The sequence below is a fragment of the Nycticebus coucang genome, chromosome 22 (genome assembly GCF_027406575.1).
Source record: "Nycticebus coucang isolate mNycCou1 chromosome 22, mNycCou1.pri, whole genome shotgun sequence".
In the NCBI taxonomy this organism is placed as follows: Eukaryota; Metazoa; Chordata; class Mammalia; order Primates; family Lorisidae; genus Nycticebus; species Nycticebus coucang.
In genome coordinates, this window is record NC_069801.1 from 44,997,726 (window position 1) to 45,013,580 (window position 15,855).

General features: G+C 50.3%; 1 protein-coding gene across 5 annotated transcripts in view; it reads left to right on the plus strand.

The window, feature by feature from the left end:
* Nucleotides 1-2,521: 2,521 nt before the first annotated feature.
* SLC5A9 (solute carrier family 5 member 9) overlaps nucleotides 2,522-15,855 on the plus strand; it is a 29,580-nt gene continuing 16,246 nt past the window's right edge. For 2 of the 5 annotated variants that reach the window (XM_053576900.1, XM_053576898.1), the window contains exons 1-3: nucleotides 12,420-12,574; nucleotides 12,779-12,850; nucleotides 15,564-15,668. In XM_053576900.1, the coding sequence (XP_053432875.1) occupies nucleotides 12,836-12,850; nucleotides 15,564-15,668 (120 nt within the window). In that variant the 5' untranslated portion in view covers nucleotides 12,420-12,574; nucleotides 12,779-12,835. Of the gene's footprint in view, nucleotides 2,809-10,768; nucleotides 10,990-12,419; nucleotides 12,575-12,778; nucleotides 12,851-14,646; nucleotides 14,699-15,563; nucleotides 15,669-15,855 lie in introns of those variants that run through there. The other 3 variants (XM_053576896.1, XM_053576897.1, XM_053576901.1) reach the window with 3 other exon arrangements.

The window sequence follows — 15,855 nt, forward strand, 5'->3', positions numbered from 1 at the left end:
ATGGCACTGACTTTAAGCCCTGGGGACTTCAGCATTCCCTCTTTCCACAACTGGATCCCACCTCCCACACAAGGCTTAGAGCCCAAATGCTAGAGGGGAAAATAACCCAGCCATCTCACTTTGGAGATAAGGAGACCCACAATGATATGGAGGCTCATCCAGGATCACAAATGCACCGGCAGCAGACTGAATTCCTGTTCCTCTGGCTCCTCGGCCAGCTGTGTTCTCATGCACCACTCCTATCTCTGCCACTTGGGCTCAGCTATTTCCTCCTGGAAGGCTCTGGTTCCTCATAAAAATGACGTCTGCAGAGAACACATCTGATGCCAGGCACCTGCTGCCCTACCATCCATCCTTTGGCTGAGACCTCAGTGAGCCCCCAGCTGTTATGGGTCTCAGGCATAGGAACCTTTGGAGCAGCTCCCTGTCGAGTCAGGGAGACAGCTGGGAACAGCCCAGAGTGCTCAGTAATGGGGAACACAGGCCCTATGAGCACAAGAGGGAAGGAGTTCAGCTGCCTCAGCCTGAGGGAAGGCAGCAAGTGAGCAGCCAGAGGAGGGGAGGGAGGAAGGAAGCCATTTATGTCAAAGGCTGCTGGGTTCCTGGGCAGGTAGGAGCAGGGTGGCAGGGCAGGGCCTCAAACACCCTCCACCCTGTCTGCCCAGAGCAGGAGCCCCCACTGCAGCCTTTAGAGCACTAGATCCTGCACTTCCAAAGTCTGTCACTCTGCTGGGGGTCACTTCCCTTTCAAAATGCCCCAGCCTAGATCAAACCATCTTCTTCCTGTAACTCTCCAGGAACAGACACATCTAAAGCTCTGCCACAGGCCTTCTGGAGCTCTTCTCTCTAGACTGAGTGGAGGCCTGGAGGGGTGGCCACATCACCCCAGCAGCTGACACTCCCCAACTCTCGAGTGCCCACACCAGGCTGGAGGCAGATGACCAGAGATGGTGGCAAAATGGTTCCCCTGAGAAGGTACAGGTTCTCTTGCAGGCATGAAAGAGCTTTATTGAGGGAACTACTGAAAAATAAAAGAGGGAAAGTGGGGGGAAGTAAGGAAAAAGAGGAAGGGAGGAGGACTGGCAGGACTCTCAACTCCAGCTCAGTTCTAAGCAAGTCTTCCACCACCTGCAGGAATGGGCATATCAGCTGCTCAGTCACAGGCCCAAGCCGGTGAGAAAGTGACTTCAGGGACAACGCAGGGTTCAATCCTGAGGCAGCAGCCATCTGAGCTGGGTATATCTCCATGGTGCCACAGTGGGGACCCCCACCCCTGGAATTCCATCTTCTTTCTACAATGGGGGTTGGGGTGGAATAGGCACCTTTTATATTGTTTTCAACCTTTGGACCCCAGTCAAAACCAAGACAGAAAGAGTCCCATTTCAACATCTGCTTACACCTACATTATCTCTTTTAATTTCCCCAACCCTGTAAGAGGCACATGCTGTTGCCTCATTAGTCTTCATTGATGAAGAAATTCTCTCAGGCTGGGCACCCATCCCTCAATGGTTAGAGCACCAAGCCCATGCACTGGGCTGGTGAGTTTGGACCCAGCTGGGGCCTGCTAAACAAACAAACAAACAAATCCCAACAAAAGAAAGTAGGGCCCTTTTAAAAATTAAATTAAGGAAAAAAAAAAAAAAAGAAATTCTCCCAGCCCCATATAGCTGCCGAGGAACAGAACCAAGACTCACATTCTGACCCTGACACTGCCCCCCAAGGCCATGCCACGGACCAGGCGCCATCAGTACTAAAATCCCACTGTGGGCTCAGGAAACAGCAATGCCTGCCAGGGTCAGGGCACTGTGCAGCTTATAAATGTTTCACAGCCCCTGTTTTATTTTATCCTCCAGCAACCTGTGAGGTCGTTTTTATCTCCATTTTCTAGAAGAGAAAACAGGGAGTATGAAATGTGAAGTGCTTTGTCCCCATCACCTGGCTGGTGAGTGAAGGAGCCAAGTGACTCGTCAATACTCCATAGTGTTTTCCTTGACAAGCTGGAGGAAGAGCAGGGTGCATGTGTGCACACGTGTCTACAAACTGGTCACATTTGCCCATAACCAAAACCCAGCACCAAGGCCAAGGCTCCAAATAGTGATTGTTTCCAGTGTCACCCACCCCACCTCCTGTCCTTGCGTGCCTGTGTTTTGTTATTATTTTTTCAACTTATTGGAATATAATGGACAAATATAAATTGTGTATATTTAAGGCGCACAGCATGGTGAGTTGATATCCACGTGTGTGAGAGGGTTACCACAGCAAGTTAACCAACACATCTGTCACCTCACACGTCCTCGTTTTGTGTATGTGTTGAGAACACTTACGAACTACCCTTTGAGCAAATTTCCAGTACGAAATCCAGCAGTATTAACCAGAGTCAGCACAGAGTACATTGGAGCTCCAGAACTTAGTCATCTTACAGCCGGAAAGTCTGAACCCTTCTATTGTCTTGAGAAACCTGTTTGCCCAGGTATGTGACAGCAGCAACAAAAGCAGCCAGCTCTGAGCTGTGGCCTGCCTCTACGCCTGACCCGGGGGCCTGGAGCATTCTGAACCCAGAGCAAGTTTCCTTTTCTCCAGGACCGCATCTGGTAGCAAGGACAGTGCTGGCCCTCAGAGCCCAAGGCCCAGGGGACTGGCAGGAAATTTTAGGGACGTTCCAGACACCGTGCCTGCAGGTGGAGCCAGGACTGAACTGCAGCCTTCCCTCCACTGCCAGAGCAGCTGCCAGAGGCCAGGCCAGAGTCACCTCGCCCTGGCTGGTAGAGAGCCGCCCCTCGGGAGGTTTTGTCCAGGCCAGCTGCACAGGTAGGGGTTGGTGGGGCTAGATAGGAATACTATGTTCATGGCTGAAGCATATAGCTCTCATCATCTGCCTTCCTCTTTCCTGCATCCCTGCGTCTTTGTCCCTATTCTTCTCAATCCTCCTCTCTTACCTGACAGTCCTCTCCTCTAGGAATTGAGCATCCGTCCTGTCCCCCGGAAGCCCTCCTTCTCATGGTGCGATCTGACACGGGAGCACTCCTGAGGCCTTGGCCCTGGTGGCTGGGGTGGGAGAGGCACCACAAGGTCAACCAGCACTCCTCCTGGCCTGCGTGGGCCATGCTTTGCTTCCCCCGCCATGGCTAGCACAAAGAGCAGAGCTGTGACTTCCATAGAGCCAGGCACTCCAGGTGTCACACCTTGGGGAATAGTAACCCTGGAGTTGTGCAGCAGGACAGCCTGGTGCAGACCTGGGAGAGTCTGCCCATGGGTGGCTAGATCAATTCAGTGGACCTCCTGGGATTTAAACTAAGCTGAACACAGCCATGTAGGAAAAAATAACATCACCAAACCCTGCGGACTGAGGAGTAGAGGGGACCAGGACCAGGCAGGGATAGCGGGCTGAGCGAGGGCCAGCTGGCAGGGGAGAGGCAGACCCAGGGCTCGACCCAGGAGAGGTCTCTGTGCCCGGTCCAGCCACCTTTGTGCCTTCCTCAGAGCTCCCACTGGAGGGAGAAAGCAGAGCGGATTTCTATCCCGCACCAGAGGGCACCCCTTCCATGTTCTCTCAGGAGAGAGGGGAGGAGGGGTACACCAGAGCTTTCAGAGTCAGACAAGCCAGAATTAAAAACCCAGACATGCCATTGAAACTAGCCAAAGGGCCTTGTTTCTGCAGCTAAAATGGAACTCTTAAAGCTAATTCATACAGTTAATATAACAATAGAGAACACATTTGTGATGTTAGTACTTCTGGCACAAACTGAGAAATGGTCTCTTCACCTGTCACTGCTCTGGAAGAGAAAGTCTTCAGCAGAAAGGTTGGCCAAGAGTGGCTTTTCAGGAAGAATGTGCAGTGGTCAGGGTGTAGGCCAGCCTGAGGCACCTCAAACCTGCCCGGTGTCCTTCTCAGGGAGAGGAGTGCCAGAGGGGCCAGAGGAACACCCAGGGAGCAGCGAGAAGGGGCTTCCCTTCCATGTGGAAAAGTCTGGAACACTCGATATCATCAGGGTGATGCCCTGTGCTCTGGAGCTCACCATTAGTGCCACGTATCCTCAACCAAAGGCTTCCCACCCACCTGTCCTGGGATGGGAAGGTGGGATTGGAACAAACTCAAGGCTGCTTCTCAGGGCTTTGCACAGTAAAGGAGCACTTGCAGCCACTGGGAGCTGAGTGACAGGAAGGACCACTAGAGTGGGGACATGACCCTGGGGTGAAGGGAGCCACCCTGGTCACAGGCTTCTAGCTCAGGAGAACTGCTGAGACCCTGCTTTCCTTCCCCTCACTAGGGCACCCACCTCTTCCTGACCTATTGCACCAGCTGTGTCCTTTTTGTCTGTTCCCATGCTGACCCCAGGAGGGATTTTCTAAAATGCCCTTCTCACACCCTCTCTCTGACTTTGCTCCAGGCACTAGGGGCACGAAGATACCAAGTTCCTCACCCTTGAGGGTGCACATCTAAGACCAACGCCCCTGACCCAACAATCACATTCAGAGACAAGATTGGGGAGTGCATTGGGCTGGGGGATATTCCAACCTAGGAGTCGGAGGAGGCTTCTGACGAAGGACTGTGGTGAGGGGCACAGCAGACACAAAGACCTGGAGGTGAGGGAGAGCACAGTGGCTGCAGGAGCCACGGGGCACAGCTCAGTAGCAAGGAGGTGCAAGGAGCATTCAGACCCAAACTCTGAGGGGTGTGGGAGAGGGAGAAGCCTCCCCCCGTGAAGGCTGTGAGGAGGAGCCACCCACAGGACAATGCGGCCACTGCAACGGCTGGTAGAGACCTGTCCTCCATGGGAGCCAGGCAAAGAAGCATCAGTAGAATGGCTGCTGGGGAGAGGGCAATGGGGAGCTGGGCGGGGCTGGACAAACACAGCACCTTGAAGGCAGGAAGATGGCAGAGGTGAGCCTGCAAAGAGGCTGACGTTAGGGTGGTGACCTCAGAAGACAAGGCTGTGAGGCTAGTTGTCCCCAGGATTCTAAGCCGAACTCCATTTTCTAGAGTCTTGACTGAGGACACAGCAGCCTGAAACCTAAGGGGGAAATAGGCTGCAGTTGCAAAAGTAGGGGCTTTTGATGTAAAACTAGACACAGAGTGTGCGATCCTAAAAGCAATTTTCTTTTTTTAAATTTCAGATTAATATGAAAGTACAAACAATTGGGTTACAGTGTTTGAATTTGTTAAGTCCACGTTGTAGTTGAGCCCTTCACCCAGGCCGTGTGCCATATAGCCTTACGTCGTGCCCATTAGGAGAGAGCACACCAAACCCCCTCCTTCCTACCCTCTCCCCTGCACTTGAATTTAACTGTGCTTTTGTCTCATGTGGGTGTATAGTTGTTCCTCTGCTGGTTTCATATCAGTATTAAGTAAATTGGTTACTTGCATTTCCTTTCTTGAGATGCTTTACTAAAGAGAATGTTCTTCAACTTCATCCAGGTTAATAGAAAAGATGTAAAGTCTCCATATTTTTGATGGCTGAATTGTATTCCATGATGTACATCTATCACGCTAACTAATCTATTCATGGGTAGATGGGCACTTGGGTTGATTCCACATCTTGGCAATCATGAATTGAACTACAATAAACATGAGAATGCAAATGCCGCCTAGTAATGGGGTTGCAGGATTGTATGGAAGGTCTACTTTTAGCTCTTTAAGGATTCTCCATACTTCTTTCCATGGAGGCTGTGCTTGTTTGCGATCTCATCAACAGTGCAAAAGTAATTATCTTAAGCAACTGACTTAAGCTTCTTGTTCGACAGGCATAACTCTTAAACTCAGATAATTATCTTATTTTCTGGTTACAATTAGCCATAGAAATTTCTTTTATCTCTTTAAGTCTGGAAACACAGTCTCAGTCCAGATGAGATTTAGAAATGACAGTGCGAGTGTCATAGATTATTCAGTGCTTCATGGTTATGCTTCTCACTCACCTCCTCCCTACTTGCAAACTGCCACATCTGATTGTGGGGAGTGATTTCTCACTGTGTAAACAGTGAGAAACTGTTTGAGAAGCAGCAAAGCTTTGACTTGAGTAGGACCCGCTTAAGAAGGCTCTGGCTCTGGGCCCGGACCCAGTACAAGACTCTGGCTCTGGGCCCAGCCCATGTGGCTGCCCCCATGGGGTGTTCAGGATTCCCTGGCTGGGGCAGCCTCCTAGACACCCCTCATTCAGCACTGTACCCCTAATCCATCAGCAGCCCCCTCAAATCAGGCAGTTGACCACCAGATCCTGCCAGCTGCAGCCCCAGGTAGCCTAATAAACAGCATCTAAAAAAGCCCCACACTGTGTTTTTCCCCACGTGTGGCCCACATCTAGTTCCCATACACACACACTGAAAATATTCACTCAGTTTCTGCCCAAGCCCAGGATGCAGCCGGTCCCACACCAACAATTGCCAACCCCCTACAATGGCAGCATCCAGGAAGCCACAGACTCTGGCCCTTTATGCATTTCAGGCTTGAATCAGACCCTGGTCCATGGTGACCCCAACTGAGGGGGATGCACCCAGCTCTCCAAGCCTCCCTGCCAAAGCTTCTGGACATGAAATGACACTTAGAGCAAAGGACAAGCAGCCCATACCCTTCCCCTCTCGGGAAAAGGTGACAAAGATTTATGTAAAGAAACATCTACAAAATCCTTTTGTATGCCCCTCTTTAGAGTTGTAAACTCATTCTTTAGCATTCCCTTTGCATTTATTTTTCCTTCATTTTGTAATTTTTTTATGTATGTTGTGTCTTTTTTCTATATTCTTTTATTGGGGTTAAATATACGTAATGCAAAAATTGCCATTTTAAGGATATAGTTCAGGGGTTATAAATACATTCATTATGTCATACAGCCATCACCACCATCTGTCTCCATAGCTCTTTTCATCTCAGACTCTGCTTCCATTTAACACGAGCTCCTAATCCTTCACCCCACTTTGGCATCTATGGTTCTATTTTCTGTCTCTATGATTTTGGCTGGTCTAGGTAGCTCACCTATGTATGAATGGAATTGTACAGTAGTTGTCCTTTGGGGCCTGACTTAAGTCATTAGGACGTGTCTTCAGTGTTCACGCATGTTGTAGCATATGACAGAACTGCTTCCCCTTTAAGGCTGAGTGACAGTCCATTGTATACGTCACATTTTGTTTATCTGTTCATTTGTTGGTGAACCTTTGGGGTACTTCCATCTTTTGGCCTTTCTGGATAACACTGCTATGAACATGGGTGTACAAACATCTGCTTGAGTTCCTGCTTTCAATTCTTTGGGATATATAATCAGCAGTTGAATGGCTAGGTCATAGTAATTTTTAATTTCTGAGGAGCTTTCATACCGTTCTTCATAGTGGCTGCACCATTTTATATCTCTACCAGTGATGCACGGCCATTCCGACTTCACATCTTCACCAGCACTTGTTATGTTCTGGGTTTTTTTGTTTTTTGTTTTTTCAGTAACAGCCTTCCTATCAAGCGTGAAGTGGAATCACCTCACTGTGGTTTTGCTTTCCGTCTCCCCTATGATTAGTGATGTTGCGTTCCTTTCGCATGCTTTTGGAGGTCTGTATAACTTCTTTGGAGAATATCTATTAAAGTCCTTTTCCCATTTTTGCAAAGAGTTGTTTGTTTTCTTTGTGTTAATTTGTTGAAGTTCCTTATATATTCTGGATATTAATCTGTTGTCAAATATATGATGTGCAAAGATTTTCTCACATTCTGTGGGCTGACTCTTCACCCTGGCAGTAGCACCTTCTGATGCTCAGAAGTTTTCAATTTTTAAGTCCAACTTATCTATTTTTTCTTCTGTTGCCTGTGCTTTGGTACCCTAGCCAAGAAATCACTACCAAATTCAATGTCATCAAGATTTTACTACATCTCTTCTTCCAACCTGTTGCATGTAGGTCTTCGATCCCATTTGAGTTAATTTTTGTAAGGGGTATAGTATAAGGGTCCACTTCCTCTGGCATCTAATCCTAATGGGTGCCAGATCTCACTGAGTCCTGCCTAGCTGGGACTATCCTGATCTTCCTCCAATATCAATGCCCCACACCGTAGGGTTCAGTGTGGCTATGCCTGATGTTCTGGCCTGGGGGACCTGGTGGGGGGCGCAGAGAGAAGAGACCCAGAATACTGCCCCTCACCTTCCTTTCCCCTAGAAAGGAAGGGAAGGGGGTCTGGCTCCCATGCCCAGACCTGGGATCTTCAGAGGATGCTGTGGATGGGTGGGGGACAGTGATGGTGTCCCCTTTAGCTGCTGTAGAGTGACACTTGCAAGACCGAGCTGTCCTAAATGCAGCTACTTTGGAAGGATCTTGTGAGCAGGCATGCCTATGTGCCTGGGGTCTGGGCCCCTTGGCTAGATGGTGGTGAGATGTGAGCATCTCTGTGTTAACCCCAAGAGCATTCAGTGAGTTGGGGTTTGCAGAGGCTCTAGGGAGCACATCCTAGCCTCACTGGATATGAAGCAGACAGGGCACAGGTCACACTGACGGGGACACCCAGGCTTAGAGACATTTTTTTTTTCCCCATTAGAGGTAGTACACTGTCATTTTCTTTTTATTTATTTATTTATTTATTTATTTATTTTTTATTGTTGGGGATTCATTGAGGGTACAATAAGCCAGGTTACACTGATTGCAATTGTTAGGTAAAGTCCCTCTTGCAATCATGTCTTGCCCCCATAAAATGTGACACACACCAAGGCCCCACTCCCCTCCCTCAGTCCCTCTTTCTTCTTTTCCTCCCCCCCATGACCTTAATTCTCATTAATTGTCCGCATATCAAAATTGAGTACATAGGATTCATGCTTCTCCATTCTTGTGATGCTTTACTAAGAATAATGTCTTCCACTTGCATCCAGGTTAATACGAAGGATGTAAAGTCTCCATTTTTTTTTAATAGCTGAATAGTATTCCATGATATACATATACCACAGCTTGTTAATCCATTCCTGGGTTGGTGGGCATTTAGGCTGTTTCCACATTTTGGCGATTGTAAATTGAGCTGCAATAAACAGTCTAGTACAAGTGTCCTTATGATAAAAGGATTTTTTTCCTTCTGGGTGGATGTCCAGTAGTGGGATTGCAGGATCAAATGGGAGGTCTAGCTTGAGTGCTTTGAGGTTTCTCCATACTTCCTTTCAGAAAGGTTGTACTAGTTTGCAGTCCCACCAGCAGTGTAAAAGTGTTCCCTTCTCTCCACATCCACGCCAGCATCAGCAGCTTTGAGATTTTGTGATGTGGGCCATTCTCACTGGGGTTAGATGATATCTCAGGGTGGTTTTGATTTGCATTTCTCTAATATATAGAGATGATGAACATTTTTTCATGTGTTTGTTAGCCATTCATCTGTCATCTTTAGAGAAGGTTCTATTCATGTCTCTTGCCCATTGATATATGGGATTGTTGGCTTTTTTCATGTGGATTAATTTGAGTTCTCTATAGATCCTAGTTATCAAGTTTTTGTCTGATTGAAAATATGCAAATATCCTTTCCCATTGTGTAGGTTGTCTCTTTGCTTTGGTTGTTGTCTCCTTAGCTGTACAGAAGCTTTTCAGTTTAATGAAGTCCCATTTGTTTATTTTTGTTGTTGTTGCAATTGCCATGGCAGTCTTCTTCATGAAGTCTTTCCCCAGGCCAATATCTTCCAGTGTTTTTCCTATGCTTTCTTGGAGGATTTTTATTGTTTCATGCCTTAAATTTAAGTCCTTTATCCATCTTGAATCAATTTTTGTGAGTGGGGAAAGGTGTGGGTCCAGTTTCAGTCTTTTACATTTAGACATCCAGTTCTCCCAACACCATTTATTGAATAGGGAGTCTTTCCCCCAAAGTATGTTCTTGTTTGGTTTATCGAAGATTAGGTGGTTGTAAGATGTTAGTTTCATTTCTTGGTTTTCAATTCGATTCCAAGTGTCTATGTCTCTGTTTTTGTGCCAGTACCATGCTGTCTTGAGCACTATGGCTTTGTAGTACAGACTAAAATCTGGTGTGCAGGCTCAGAGATATTTAGCAACCTGCCCAGGGGCATCTGCAGTTCAGTGAGAAATGCAACTGGGACCAGAAGCCTAGCTGCTGGGTCCCAGCAGAAGGTCTTCCCTGGACTCAGGGAATACTGTGTCTTCTTTAGGGAAGATTCCTGACCCCAACCATTTCATCTGTCCCAGTGCAGCCTAGAAGTGTATATACCAGGCAGCAGCAGATGTGAATTCTAGCCCTGTTTTGTCACAGATGGCCCCACTCTGTTCCTTAAAAGAAGAAACCACTGTCTCTTCCCAGGCCTCAGTTCCTTACACTGTAAAAAGGTGGGTTGGAGCGGGAGTAAGTGCAAGGATAACCGTGGGCTCCTCACCAATCTTCTCTGCCTCCCTCCCACTGGGTGAAAGAAAATTACTTCGCACAGATCACCAAGAAACCTGGATTCCAGTCTCGGCTCTGCTTTGTGCCCCTGGGTCTCAGTTTCCCCCCACACAAGTAGGAGCTTGAACATCTTGATTTCTGAAGTTTCTCTGAGCACTGAGATCTCAAGATTCTGCTCCTTTCTGCCTCCTTCTCCTGCTCCACTGGAGATGGGGGGTTGTGTGTGTGGCTGTGTACATGTTTGCGCATGTGCAGGGTGTGTGTGTGTGCATGTGCAGGGTCTGTGTGTGTGTGTGTGTGTGTGCATGTAGTGGCAGCAGGAGAGGGAGGGAAGGAGTCCTGCAGGGGTGGGGAAGGGACTGGACAGGAGATGGGCAGGACCTTACGTGCCAGCAGGGCTCAGCACTTTCTCAACAGCTAATGGCTGGGGGCTGTTTAATCATTAAAGGAAAGGAAAGAAGCCAAGAGCACCTCAAAGTCCAGCCTACTGGTGACTGACACTCACAGATGAGCGAAGAGCTGGCAGCTATGGGGCCTGCAGCTTCCGGGAATGGAGTCAGGACAGAAACAGCTCTGCACCCAGCGCTGGGTTCCAGAGTCGGCCTGCACGCCTACGACATCGCAGTGGTGGTTGTCTACTTCATCTTTGTTATCGCCGTGGGCATCTGGGTGAGTGGGCCCTGAGGCGGGGGCTGGCAGAGGAGGCAGAAGCAGCCTCACATCTCCGGCTGAGCTACGGAACTGGGGCTGGGGTGGGCAGAAGGAAACAGCTCAGAGAACTGCAGAGGTGCAATGGAAAGGCCTTCAGCAATCACGCTCCCCACGCCCCTTCTTTGACAGAAGAGCAGTCTGAGGCCCAGAGAGGGCAGTGGCTAGCCTGAGGTCACAAAGTGGGCAGGCTAGGTCTGGAGCTCCCAGCTCTGGCCACCTTTCTGGCTCCAAAGGCTCACTTGGGCCCTCTTCCCTACCATAAGACCCCCAACTCTACAGATGTCTGCCCCCTGCCCCCACACCAAGTCCCACACAGGTAGAGTCTTAGCCAGCAAGAGGTGCTTTCCAAAGAAGCTGGGCTCTCGTGCCCTCAGGGAAGGGGGCCAGGCAGATCCTAAGCTCCTTCCGTTTGTTCTTCACGGTTCACAGGTGCTGTGGGCAGGGGTCAGGCTTTAAGGTCAGAGGGACCTGAGCTCAGAATCTTAGTCTGAACAGTCAGAGCCACGTTGCCCTGGAGACATATGAAGCCTCTCTGAGCTTCAGTTTTCTCAAGTGGACAATGAGAGTAAGGACTGCACTGTGGCATTGCTGTGATCTCACAGGATGCACAGGATCACACAGGACACAGGCACCGTCCCTGCTGCACAACTGGCCAGCAATAAACTGCTGCTTTTATCACTGCAGCCTTCTGCAGAATGGCCAGCACCTTTAGCCTCAGCAAACACTGAGATTGTGCCCTAACTGGTCACACCCTAGGCTATGACAAGGTCAGGAACCCTCTCTGGGCCTCAGTTTCCTCCTCTGTAAAAGGAGGTAAATAGTCCCTGCCTCCCATGGCTGGTGTGAGGAAGAAAGGGGCAAAGAGATGACCGCAGGCTCCTGGAAGTGGCCAGCCAGGAAAAGCACCAGCTCCTGCATGACTTTGGACAAGTCACTCCCTGTGCTGGACCTCCCTTTCCTCATCTGCAAAGTGAATTTGGTTTTCTCATGTGGCCTCCAAGAGGATCAGAGGTGACACCAGGAAGTTCATGTCAAAGCTTGACAGGCACAAGGCCCTGCACACACTCTTCGCTCCCTGGTGACTAATGCCCCTAGAGAAAGTCAGAGAGCCACTGGCTCTGGCCTCCGGGTAACTGCTTTGTGTTTCACCTTCCTCACCCACAGTCCTGCCCTCTCCCGAGTCCCCAGAGCATATTCCAGCAGGCCTCAAACTGACCACCTATCAGTGCAGGATGCACCTGGGTTTCTTCCAGGATGCTGTGGGGGCTCAGTGGTGTGGTGTGACCCAGACCAGGTCAAAGGAAGCCCAAAACAGAGCCGAAGACCCAAAGTCCCATGGTCAGAATGGCAGCCCCTCTGCCCTCCCGGCCTCCAGGGTAGGGGGAGGAGGTCAGCCTGGGGAGAGAAGGAGACTCCAGATCACCTCCAGAAAGCACGCTCTGGGAGAGGGAAGGACAGGGGCCCAGAATCCCCACGGCAGCGGTCTCACACACATGATATCTTCCCCTACTTTGCTTGTCACACTGACGCTGGGAGATGAGCGGTGAGGCCTACGGAGAGGAAGTGTCTTTCCTCAAGATATATGGCTTAAAAACAGCACCACCACCACCACTGGGCAGCACTGCCCTGCCTCCTTTCTCATCCGCTGCATCCCACCAAGCCTGCACAGAGGAGTGGGGAGTCTGGGATGGAGGGCAGGGGTTGGAGAGAAGCACCGGAACCCTCATCTCATCCATTTCCTTTCCAGTCGTCCATCCGCGCCAGCAGAGGAACCATTGGTGGCTATTTCCTGGCAGGGAGGTCCATGAGCTGGTGGCCAGTGAGTTGACCTTCCTCATCCCTCAGTGTAGGACTCCTAGCCCTCTTTCCCCCACCATCTAAAGCCTCGTCTCACCTCCTGGCTGGACAAGGCAACAACCTCCCCTTTGCATTTCCTGACTCTGGATTCCTTCTCTTCTGACCAAATTCACCCCACACCCTGAGAGGCCTCACCAACACTCACTTCGGACAAATGTCCCCTGCTCCTCCCAGGTGTGGGTCCTACACTGGGCACTGGACCTGCAGAGATGAGTCTGGAAGGTTCTTGCTATGGAGGAAATCAGAGCTGGGCTGGGCAGACTCACAGCTTGCTGGACACTGACCTGGCCGGAAGCACAGGGCTCTTGAGAGCCTGGACGAAGCCCCCAGCCTCAGACAGTGGAGTGGGAGGTGGTTAGGGAAGATTGTCTTGGGAGGCTGACATATAAGCTTAATGCTGAAGAGCAGTTAAGGGAGGGGAGTCACAGGTGTTATATCCCCAGCAACCTCAAGGAATCGACCTGGAAACCCTTGTGAGCCCCAGTTTCTCCCATCAGGTCACCCCACATTTCTATTGCTCCTCAAAATTAACTTACTCCTGCTGGTGTGGGACGGAGGGAGGAAAGCCCTGCCTTGGAAACTGACAGTAGAGCCGTCAGGACCGGTGATAGCTGACACAGTATATACACCACACCCGGTATGCAAACTCACACACACTCTTCTCACACACACTCTTACACTCCTACTCACACACTCACACACCATCTTACACTCTTACACTAATGTGCTCACACACATTTCCTTACATGCCCACACTCAGACATGCTTGCACACAATCACATATACTCACATTCTCACACACGCCACCAGCCACCTCTTCCCAACCTCCTCTTGGTTCTCACACCTTCCCTCCTCTCCACTGGTCACAGATTCTCCAGATGTCAGAGGAGACCCAGGAGGCCTCCAGAGCTCTCTGGGAGGGTTAGGCATCTGGCACAGGAGGAAGAAGGGACAGAAGTCTCTTGTCCTATCCATGATGGTGCCCCCAGAGACATGGGGGCCTGAGGCAGTCAGGGATAGTGACAAGGTCACTGATGCCACCTGTCACCCACCCCTTCATCATATGAAAGAAAATCCCAGGAAAATGGTTCTGCTCAGCCAGGATGCTCAAATTGCAGCCCTGGAAATGGGCAAGGGGTGGAGAAATAACAGGACAGAGAAATCTCCTCAGGGGTCACTCCAGGACAGCCCAGAGGCCCTGCTGACTGCCTGCTCAACCCTGCAGAGACCCCCACTGTGGGCCTCAAGAAATCTGTGGCTTCCGAGTAGGAAGGGGAGCCTGGCAGATTCTCCCCAGTTCCTGCTGTGCATGAGTCTATTGTGTGAGCACTCCTGTGTGCATGTGAGTGTGTGGGTGCGAGCATACTTGTGAGTGTGCGAGTGTGTTTGCATGCGCATATGAGTAAATGTGTGTGTGCCTATGAGTGTGGCATATGTATCAATGTGTGAGTGTGTGCAAATGTCTGTGTGTGCATGTGTGAGTGTATGTGTGTGTGAGTGCATGTGTGTGCATGTGAGCATGCTTGTGTGCGCGCGAGTGTGTGAGTGTGCACATGTGTGTGTGCACGTGTGAGTGTGTGTGCAGGTACGTGAGTGTGCATGTGTGCACATGCATGAGTGTGCAGGTGCCCGTGTCAGAGCAGTCAGTAGCTGAAGGGCCGCGTCAGGCCGCTTGCTAACTCTGTCTTTACGCTGCTCAGCTGCCTCCAGCCTGAATTCCTCAATACTTTTCCTTTCTTCTCACTTTCTGTCTCACAGCACCTCTAGAAGAACAGGAAGTTGGGAGGAGGCGAGTCCCCATGTTTTACAGGTGAAGAAGGGAAGGCTTTGAGAGAGGAAGTGACTTTGTTAAGGGGACACAGGGCACAAAACTGGAGCATAGCTTTTCCTCTCCAGTCCTCAGTCCTGTCCCTAAGGTCTCCCCAGGCCTCCTCCCAGGCTCCAGAGCCCCACCCTCTGGCCCCTCTCCCCTTCCATCAAGGATCCCATCTGGAAATAAAGAGAAAATATGACGGAGGACAAAGAGGTGCCAAGCACTGTTGGTGCATGTTACTAGGCCCAGACTGCCAGGGGCCCTTGCTAGCTCTGGGGCTTGGCAAGCTCTTCTCCGTGCCTCAGTTCAATCTTCAGTAAAATTGGGAGAGTAGTGCCTGCCTCCTAAGGCTGTGCGGATTAAAACAGTGGAAACCACCTGGAGCCTGGCATCTGCATAAGGCCAACAGCCATGATTAGCGCCTCCTACTGCCCTCAGGAGTTGGCTGCATTCCTGTAGAAAAACTACAACAACTGGGAGGCTGGCTTGGCCTCTGCTCAGCCCATGCCCTCCCTCTGCCCTGCCTTGACTGAAGCCTGCAAGAGGCTTCCCAAGCCCTGCAGCTTCCTTCTCCCTGGAGGCCCTTGGGCTGCTGCCTTCCTTCTTTCCCGCTCTACCACTTACTGGACGACCTGCAGCCAGTGACTTCATGTTTCCTTAGTTTCTTCCTCCGCAAATTAAGTCCCTCATCCCTCCCTCCAGATACTTGTGGAAATGTTAGTTAGTGCATATAAGTTGAGTAGCACAGTGCCTGGCACACAGCGGGACCTAGTAACTGTCCACTCCAGGCCTCCTTCTTCTTGCTTATGGCCCTGACTCCGGACTGATTCAGATTAACCCTGACTTCTCTTGTGCTTTGCAGATTGGAGCATCTTTGATGTCCAGCAATGTGGGCAGTGGCTTATTCATCGGCCTGGCTGGGACAGGGGCTGCTGGAGGCCTTGCTGTGGGTGGCTTCGAGTGGAACGTAAGGAAGCTGGCCTGGCTATGCAGGATCATGGGGGCCTGACCCACCCTATCCCTGGACTCAGTGCTGAGAGGAGTCTTAGAGGTGCTTGGGAGGCTGAATGGTGAATAGAGAACCCATTTTACAGATCAGGAATCCAAGGCCTGGAGGAGAAAAAGGGACTCATCCCAGGCCACTCAGAAGGACT